This window comes from Mustela lutreola, chromosome 2, assembly GCF_030435805.1.
Source record: "Mustela lutreola isolate mMusLut2 chromosome 2, mMusLut2.pri, whole genome shotgun sequence".
Taxonomy (NCBI): Eukaryota; Metazoa; Chordata; class Mammalia; order Carnivora; family Mustelidae; genus Mustela; species Mustela lutreola.
In genome coordinates this window covers 213,567,626-213,577,079 of record NC_081291.1, presented here as the reverse complement: position 1 = coordinate 213,577,079, position 9,454 = coordinate 213,567,626, and the positions used below count along the sequence as shown (strand labels likewise).

General features: G+C 52.9%; 1 protein-coding gene across 1 annotated transcript; it reads right to left on the bottom strand.

The window, feature by feature from the left end:
• Nucleotides 1-460: 460 nt before the first annotated feature.
• On the bottom strand, nt 461-2,399 carry OLIG1 (oligodendrocyte transcription factor 1). Its single transcript, XM_059164620.1, has one exon. It carries the CDS (start codon nt 2,274-2,276, stop codon nt 1,452-1,454), a length of 825 nt encoding a protein of 274 aa, XP_059020603.1. The 5' UTR covers nt 2,277-2,399; the 3' UTR covers nt 461-1,451.
• Nucleotides 2,400-9,454: the final 7,055 nt, after the last annotated feature.

Sequence of the window (9,454 nt, the reverse complement as noted above, 5' to 3'; positions counted from 1 at the left end):
GAGAATCAGAGGCTGAACCGACTGAGCCACCCAGGCGCCCCACCAGGGCATTTTTATTAACAAACAAATCAGAGGAAAATGTTAGGTCTTTAAATGTTTTATTTTGTTGATTCTTCGGAGAGCCACGAAACAGAGTTAGAGATAAAAGAAAATGCCAGTTAAATTCGGCTACTACCAACAACCAAAAACCTTAAACACAGACTTCAAAGCAAGCTGCCGAAAGATCATAAAATTATCTCGGGTGGAATCATTTGTGAACGACTGTAACAAATCAAGACCGGTCATCCAGGCAGTTCTTCAAACGTAAAGCTGCGGGAAGACCTGCCCAGAGCTAGCCCTGGGCAAAGACTCCTCGTGCAAAGGGGCAGCGCAGAAAATGCCATCCCGCGGTCGCCACCGCAGCGGGGACCCGCCAAGCCTGGGGGGAGGGGGGTTCGGGGCTCAGGTCCTCCTCTGCGATCGTGCTTTCAGACAAGACTGGCGGCCACTGCGAAGTGCCCTGTTACCTATTTTAGTAAACCGAGAACACCACCTGCGTCAAAAGGGGTTGGTTTTTGTTTTTAAGCAAGCTCAAATGTTGGTTACGCTACCTTTGGGGAAGAGGAAACAAAATGGTGAATCTCAAGTTCTAAGCTGTCTTTTTAAGAAGACCCCAGGATTTAAAAGCGAATAATCTTTGCAACAAAACACCTGCTTATGCGATTCTCAAAAATTGCACTCTAACAGCCACAGTGTAAAAGCGGACCGACTTCCCAACCCAGCACATCCAAGGACGCTGGAGTTATCTACACCTCCCGCGGCACCGCGAGGCCAACCGTCCCGCCGCCGCGGAGGATCAGTCCGTCTGCTAAACCCCGGACCATCTGCGCGGACTAATTGGTCTTTCTCGTCTTCCTGAGGTCGGGCAGCCTCCTTTGACAGGGATTGGCCGGTGGGAACAAGGGTGTCTGTGACCTCTGGCTGGGGAGAAGGAAAAGAACCCTTTCCTGCCCGCGGAGAGCAGCCACTTGGCCTCTGATTGGGCAGGTGTCGCCTCCTGGAGCCGTGGCGCTAGGACGGTCCTACCGCCGCACCCAGAGCAAGGCAAAGCCACCGCGCCGTGCCCTAAAATCCGCACCACCCCTGCGAAGCGCGCGACTCGAGAAACCAGGAGAGACGGGAGCTGGGCAAGAGTGGGCTTGGGACGGCACATTTGCTGCCCAAAGCAGCGGGAATCCACTCAGAACCCCCAACGGCCCCCGACGCTCCGTCGAACATCCGCTCGCGTCACTTTCATTTCCCCGGGGTGGAGGCGGGGAAAGGGGCGCCCCACGGTCCCTTCCTCCGGGCCGGAAGGTTGGACGTGCCCTCCGTGCTTGGCTAGCCTTCCCCGAGTGCAGGGCGCGCGGGCACGGAGAAAGCGGGGAGGCGGGAGGCCGGGCCTAGGTTGCGCACCCGGCCCGCGCGGGCCCTCACTTGGAAAACTGCGCCTGCACCGCGGCCAGGCCCAAGCCGGCGGGGACGAGGTGCGGGAACTTGCAGACCGCGCAGGTACAGAGGCCCGGGCCGCCCGCGCCGCCGCCCGCGCCGCCGCCCGCGCCGCCGCCGGGGAGCGCGAACTGGCCGCACGGCGGCTCGTCGAGCGCCAGCGACAGGTACTTGGCGGGGCGCAGCGCGTCGGGAGGCCCCACGGCGCCAGGCGCCAGCAGCACGGAGCCGGGCGCGGCGGCCAGCAGGGGCAGGCCGGCCAGCAGCAGGCGCGGCGCCGCGGGTCCGGCGCCCTCGCCCAGCGCGCGGCGCAGCTCCTGCAGCGAGCTGCCCAGCAGCAGGATGTAGTTGCGGGCCAGCAGCAGCGTGGCGATCTTGGAGAGCTTGCGGCCGGGCGCGCCCTGGCAGTGAGCCGCCGAGTAGGGCAGGATGACCTCGCGCAGCGCGTCCATGGCCAGGTTCAGGTCCTGCATGCGCTTCCGCTCGCGGCTGTTGATCTTGCGCCGCAGCTGCTGTTGATGCTCCTCTTTGGCGTCCGCCCGGGAGCCGCCGCCCGCGTGCGCGCCGGGCCCCGCTCCCGCGCCCAGCGGCTCGGCGGGCGCCTCGGGCTTCTCGCGCGCCGCCTTGGGGAGGAGGGGGGTCGCCGTGGAGAAGGAGGACGTGGAGGAGGAGGAGGAGGCGGAGGGCGGCTGCCGGAAGCCCACCAACTCGTACAGGGAGGCCCCGAGCTGCACGTCTCCGGGCCGCTGTGGCCGCAGCATGGTCGCGGGGGCCGCGTTCACGCGCGCCTGGGAAAGCGCATAGTACATCTGGGGGGCGGCGGGGGCGGCCGAGGGCGCCCTTCAGGAACGCCCCGGGGTGGGCCCTTCGGCAGGCCGCCCCTCCCCGCGGACCTGCGCGCGGGGAGCCGATGGCAGGGCAGTAGCCTGCTTCCGACCCCTTTAAACCCGGCTTGGGAACCTGCGGGGCCAATGGGGTCGCGAGGCCGGGTCCAGGCGCGTGCTCATTGGCCGCCCCCCCTCGGCCGGCGCGGAGGTGCGGCTGGCACAGCTCAAGAAGGTTATTGTGAGCGCCAGTGCGAGAGTCACAGGACGCCCCCCTCCCCCCCGGGTGGGGGGCGGGGAGGGACGGCGCCTTTTGGGGTGAGATGCGGTTGTTCCTGGAGGACTGGTTGCACTGGTGAGGCTGCCTCCTCCTCCTCTTCTCTGCCTCTGCTTTATTGTATACATGTGCATATTTGCAACTGTAGTCCAATGCAAGTAGCATGATATATACTATCTTAACTATTGTAGTGTAAGCAATTATCCGTATTAGGTACATTACATTCACACTGTCGTGCAACCTACCACAGAACTCCTCATCTTGCAAAACTGGAGCTCAGTGAACAGTGACTCACTACCTACCTCCGTGCAGCTCTTGGCAACCACCACTCTTCAGTCTATGCGTTTGACTACTCTACCTACCTCATTTAAGTGGAATGGTAAAGCATTTGTCTTTAGGGACTGGCTTATGTCCTCCAGGTGCATCCATGTTGTTAGTATTTGCTTCCTTTTAGGGGCGCCTGGGTGGTTTGGAGGGTTAAACCTCTGCCTTCAGCTCAGGTCATGATCTCAGGGTCCCGAATTGCGCCCCCCCCCCCAAATCCGGCTCTCTGCTCAGCAGGGAGCCTGCTTCCCCCGCCTTCCCGTGTCTGCCTCTCTGCCTACTTGTGATCTCTCTCTCTGTCAAATAAATAAAATCTTAGGAAAAAAAAAAAAGATTTTGCTTCCTTTTAAAGGCTGAAGGATAGTTCGTTGTGTGTGTACACCCTATTTTGTATACCCATTTCTCCTAGATGGACACTTGGGTTGATTCCACATTTGACTTTGGTGAATAATGCTGCAGTGAACATGGGAGTAAATTTTTTTATTATTATTTTAAATGTGTGACTTCTGGCCAGGTTTTGAGGACCACATTCCTAGGCTCAGGGACTAGTAGTATGAGAATGGTTACTGCTGGCCTCGCTGTCTGTCTTCCTCTGATCGAAAGGTCTTTAAGGGACTTAGGACCTTTGGGGGTCAGGTACCTTCCCTCCCCCAAAGGGACTAGTATTCATTCTACCAGTGACTCAACTCTTGTTGAAGCAAAAACCACACAGAAATTGACCTCTTACCAGAAACAAGCGAACAAACAAAAATTCACCCACACGCTCATATCTGTTGAGGGTTGGACTATATCTTTCTCTTCCCCAAATGACATTACTTGGTGGCTCTGGAAGTTTTCTGCCCTGATGCCTGAGGATGCTACTGCAGCCTGTCATCATAGGCTGGCAAAGTGGCACAGGGAAGAGCGCTTTGGTATCGAAATCCCTACCACCGGCTAGCCTTCTGCGGCTATTAAAATCTAAATAATTAGGATGCCTGGGTGACTCTGTTGGTTAGGCATCTGCCTTTGGCTCAGGTCATGATCTCAGGGTCCTGGGATCGAGCCCCATGTGGGGCTCCCCGCTCAGGGGGAGCCTGCTTCTTCCTCTCCCTCTGTCCCTCGCCCCGCTCGTGCTGTCTCTGCCTCAAATAAATAAATTTTTCTTAAGAAAAAGCTAACTAATCTGGGGCGTCTGGGTGGCTCAGTGGGTTAAAGCCTCTGCTTTCGGCTCGGGTCATGATCCTAGGGTCCTGGGATCGGGCCCCGCATCGGGCTCTCTGCTCGGTGGGGAGCCTGCTTCCTCCTCTCTCTCTGCCTGCCTCTCTGCCTACTTGTGATCTTTCTCTGTCGAATAAATAAAATCTTTAGAAAAAAAAAAAAAGAAAAAGCTAACTAATCAAAATGAAATCAAGTTAGAAATTTAATTCCCGAGCTGCGCTAGCATTGTGCAAGCATTTAGCAGTTCCAAATGGCTAGAAGCCATCAGCTGGGACAGCCTTCATCACAGAAAGTCCTGTTGGACAGTGTGATGTCAAGGATAACAGAGAGAAAGTGAGTTTTCCATATTGGTCCTCTTTGAGGTAAAAAGAGGGATGTCTGTCCACCATGGAAACTGATTTCAGCTCTAGGAGTCTACTGACTGGCTTGCTTATTTCAGGGCTGGTTTGTTCCCACTTTCTTCCACCAATATTTGCTCCATAGGCTCACTCTGATTCTGCTTCTGACCTCTAGCTCTGTCTACGACATCCTGCCCATGCCTTGGTTCAATTCTAGTATTACTTTCTTTTTGAAGTCTTGATGATTTCTCATCTTTCCCACGTCTTCTCATTTTTGACAAACCATTGATAGCAGGTCCCAGATAGTGGCCTAGATTGTGTTATTGAAGATCATTTCCGCATTTGGCTGTGCTTGTTTTGAGGGAGGGGACAACCTGTTCACATCTGTATCCTCCCAAAGCCCAGGGCAGTGCTTTGCCACCACTGTGTGTCCAGGGGATGTCTAGGCATGGGTCCGAAATCTCCCTGGCTCACAGGCTCATCCCTTGAGATGCTCAAACTGCCAAAATGTGCTTTAATCCAGGAGTTTCCTGTAGGTTTCATGGAGAGGGAAGAGACAGGGGAGGAGATCCCAGCCCTCAGGAGGCCTTGACTTGACAAAGTGTCGGAGAGGTCATGTGGGAAGAAAGACAGAAGCCTGGGGGGGGGGGGGAGGATTGGAGAGGGGGAAGCTGAGTCTCCAAGCAGGGATGTACTAGACAGGAAGGAGAGAGACCAAGCAAATCAACCTCAGAAGTTCCAAGCAGGTAAACAACTCACTACTCGTTTGAGAAGCTTTCTGCCTTTCAAAGCATGTTTACAGACATCTGATTTTCCCCGAAACCCTGTGAGCTGAGTATCTTAAAATATTCTTGCTATAGGTGTTACAACTGAAGCTCCCCGGGTGGGGGGCGGTTAGTGGGTTTCTGGGGTTGACAGTGTTCCTTCAGACAGAAGAGGCAGAGCTGCACTATCAATGGCTAGCTTCCAGACCTCCCTTCAGCTGGACTAGGCTTCCAGCAAGCCAAGAAGAGGCCATGATGGGGAGGGTTGGTGACTAGGGGAAAGGCTGGAGGGACCGACGTAGGCTGAGCCAGTGTTGATGAGTTGTTGGGTTCCATCCAAGCCCCTGAATATATACGTGTGCATATTTGCACACCTCAGTGAACTCTGTCCTAGCCTGCGGTGGTGGCTATGCCCACCTTCACCCTGGGGACCTCTCTGTCCTGCAGTCCAGCTGCTGTACCATATTAGGGCATTCTGCCTCTATCCCCATGCTAGGCAGGAGCCCTAGGGCCATATCCTGCCAGCAGGAAGAGGAAGTGAGTGAGAAAGACAGAAGCTAATGCCTGGAACAGAGTGGCCAGACAGCACCCTGGACATTTTCCATCCACAGGCAGGGGCGCCCCAGGAATCAAAGAAATGGAAAGACGCAGGCTGCTCTCCCCCTCAAAGGGCCCCTCTTTACTGGGGGTGTCCCTGTTAGTAGCAGGCTCTTGACCTCGCCACATTTCTGTCTTGGGAAGGAGAACTCCCTTCCCCCGGCCAAGGACACTGTCAGCCGGACACGCCGGTCAGTGCGCACAGAAGTGCTCTCCATGGAGCCCTACAAGAGGGTTCTGGGTGGCCGTGCGGGCCCAGCATGGGCACAGGATTTGGCGCTTGTTGAAACTGGTGACTTGGACGGCCCCTTCTGCTGGACCGGAGCTCCGGTGGCATGCAAAGTGTGACAGCTGGCAAGGGCCAGCAAGTCATTATAGCTCCTGGCAGCGGCCCTGTGGGCTGTCTCGAGGGGAGGCAGCTGCTGTGGCCTCCCACATTCGGGACATACTTGGGGAACAACTTGCATCCGCCATAACAACCATTCTTGTCTCTGCCTAAAGGGGTTTGTGTGTGTGTGTGTGTGTGTGTGTTAGGGACTCTTTTCACCCCCAGGAGATGTGTGCGTCAGGCTTCCTTTTCCTTGTGTAGAAACCTAAAGCGTCTCCCACCCGTTCCTCCAACCCTGCTGGCCACCCTCTCTTTGGGTCAAGGAGTTCGAACCTTTGAAATGGCAGACAATGGAGACCCGAAGCCTGAGTGAGTGTGTGAGGGGAAATGTGTGTTTGCGATGTGATACCATCCATCCCCTCTCTAAGTACAGACAGACCTCGCCCCCACAAAGCCTGTCCACCATTCAGAGCTCCCTGTTGTCACTTGAAAGACTGTCCTTTCCAAGAAGGACAGTAAGTATAAAAGGTTGTCTTTGCTAAAACCTGCTGTTTAAACTGGCTGGAGCGTGGACCTATAATCAAATAACAGAGGCCACTTTTTAAAGTGCTACATTCTTCTAAGATGGGCAGAATTCTTTGGAAAATTTAAGTGACACGCGAGGTGTTGAAATTTACACCATCTCTCTGAGAAGCGACAGCCATACCTACTGTGCCTTGGGTTAGGTTCCATCCCGATACAGCTCTGTTTGGAACAGCAAAGACAGGGAAGGTGTTGCAGGGAGAGGGGCACTCAGCTTCCTTCTGGGTGGAGGAGGGGGTGGTTAGTAGCAGAGAGAGAGAGAACAGGGGCAGGAGAAGGTGGATCACATTTTGGTAAGTGTTCTTGGATGGCGCAGAGCTCCTTAGAGACGTTTCGGTCCCTCTCACCTGGGACCACCTTGGCAGAATCTAAGACACAGTTAGACACAGTTCAGGCTAAATAAAAAATTCCTGCTGGGAAAATTGGAAAGAGCATGATTTTTTGCTCATTTTCAGAAGGGAGCGTGGGTTAGTTGAGTAGTTACAAGATGATAGGATGCTTATAGTGACTTATGATGTTGTTTCAAAGCTGTGTCATCATCATAGTGGTCCTCACTTTTGGTGTGGAAGCATGTTGCACCATGATAGTGTTCTCTGTTTTGCTTAAAACGCTAATGATTGTCAATGTAGTTGGTGTATTTCACAGCTATCATAGAGAGGTTTGTTTTATTTTATTTTTTAAAAATGTCATTTGGACCTGATTTTAGTAAACTTGACTACTGAAGATTATTTCCAAGTCCAAATTTGTCTCATGACTTCTCTTGTATGTGGGAAAATGTTGGGAGAAAAACAGGGGAAAAAAATCAGAGGGCGTCCGAGCATTTTTCCAGATTCCTTTTTAATAACAAAAGATTGATTTGGCTGTTGGTTGAGAGAGCTCAAGCAAATGGGCGTATGGGTGTTTGGGTTTTTTGTTTTTTGTTTTTTTAATCTTTTCAAACTCAGGGTGACCTAACCAAAATAGAAATTCTCATCACTTCTGGGAGGACCGAATGCTGAAATTCTATATGCCACTAAGCTCTATAAGAATATCTGTTAATACCTGTCCATCCGTATGCTAAAAGAACTCTTTTTTAAAAGGAACTTTAGGTCATCGCTGTGGAAAGCAGGATAAGGAGAGAAGTCACATCTTTTTTGTCTTAAGGACAACTGGAGGGGTGCCTGGGTGGCTTGGTGGGTTAAAGCCTCTGCCTTCGGCTCAGGTCATGATCCCAGGATCCTGGGATCAAGCCTCGAATTGGGCTCTCTGCTCAGCAGGGAGCCTGCTTCCCTTCCTCTCTCTCTCTGCCTGCCTCTCTGCCTACTTGTGATCGCTCTTTCTCTTTCTGTCAAATAAATAAATAAATAAATAAATAAATAAATAAAATCTTTCTTTCTTTCTTTCTTTTTTTAAAGAACAACTGGAGAGATCCTGCCACATCAAAATCTGAAAGTACGTCGGCAGACCGGGAGGCAGGGACCTGGAACGTGATTTGCAGCCGTCCGCTGAGTCCGCGCCATGAGGATAACTGTGAAGGAAGATACATACATTATTAGCGCATGCAACTCGATGCCTGAAGGGTTGGTTTGGGGCAGAACAAAAATAATTCTCCGAGTCTCCCTAAAGTCAGTAGCTGAAGCCAAATGTTCCAAAGGCTTCCATTGATACAATGAAAAGAGACAATTTGCTTGGAAGGCTGTGGCTAATTTATAACACAATGTCCAATGTCATGGTTAGTTTTGTTGCAAAAATTTGGCAGTTGAACCTAGAGTCTCAGGCAGCCTGAAAGGATGCGAGCCGTTCTGGCTATAGCATCTCTCACTCGCTAGATGTTCCAAATGGTTCAAACAAGCCCTTTCATAGAGACGCGGGGCCAAGTGTGCTCAAAGGAATGAGGGGAAACAAAGGTGGCTCTGAAGTCATTTCCCCGCACTGGGTCCAGCCATCCGGTTTCACTCTTTCCCCATTGAACGGGCAGAATGCGACAGGAAGAGCGGGGATAAAGAGAACAAACAGGCCGATGTGTTTGGGGAGAGAATGCGGAGAGGCCGGGGCACTGAGCTGCTGTACTTTCATTCTAGGGTTTCAGAAAGGAGTGAATGATGAATTATAGAAACCTGAAAGGTAATAAAATATGGGTCACTGAAGCGCTGAGGCCAAGTTCCTAAAACACCTGCAGAGACAGAAGGTTCTGGAAGTCAGTGTGGCCCTGCCGTCGCTCGGGCAGACACCCTGCCTGGGGCACAGAAGGGGACTGTTTTGAAGCTCACCTGTTGTTTTCCCGTTGGCTCGCCGTCCTTCCCCAGCTGGAAGAGCCAGCGGCTGGATCTGACTCCAGATTAGACCACCGGGGGAAAAGAAAGGCGGCGTGAAGGCTTCCCAGGGTGCAGTTAAGGAGACCGGAGCTGGGGGGGTCACCGCCTTCCTCTCCAGAAGGCGCTCGGACCTGGAAATATGAACTTGGAGGCTGTAGCCTAGACACGGGATCCACGCAAATCTCCCGGGCTGTCATACTCGGAGGCTTTTCTGCTCAAGGTCTCGGCCTATTTACGTCTTACAAAGAAGAGTTTGATTCCTCGGCTGGGGATCAGAGCTAGCCTGTTGCCTTAGCTCTTGGAGCAAAGGTTTACTAATTTGAGCCTCTATTTCCTCATCTCTACACTAGGAATCATAGTATTTTTTTTTTTAAAGGATTTATCCATTTTTATTTGAGAGAGAGAGAGTGTGTGTGTGCATGTGCTTGAGAGAGAGGGAATGGGGGAGGGGTTGGAGGGAGA

Coding starts and splice junctions, on each gene's coding strand:
- OLIG1 (XM_059164620.1), bottom strand. CDS start 2,276: ATGTACTATGCGCTTTCCCAGGCGCGCGTGAACGCGGCCCCCGCGACC.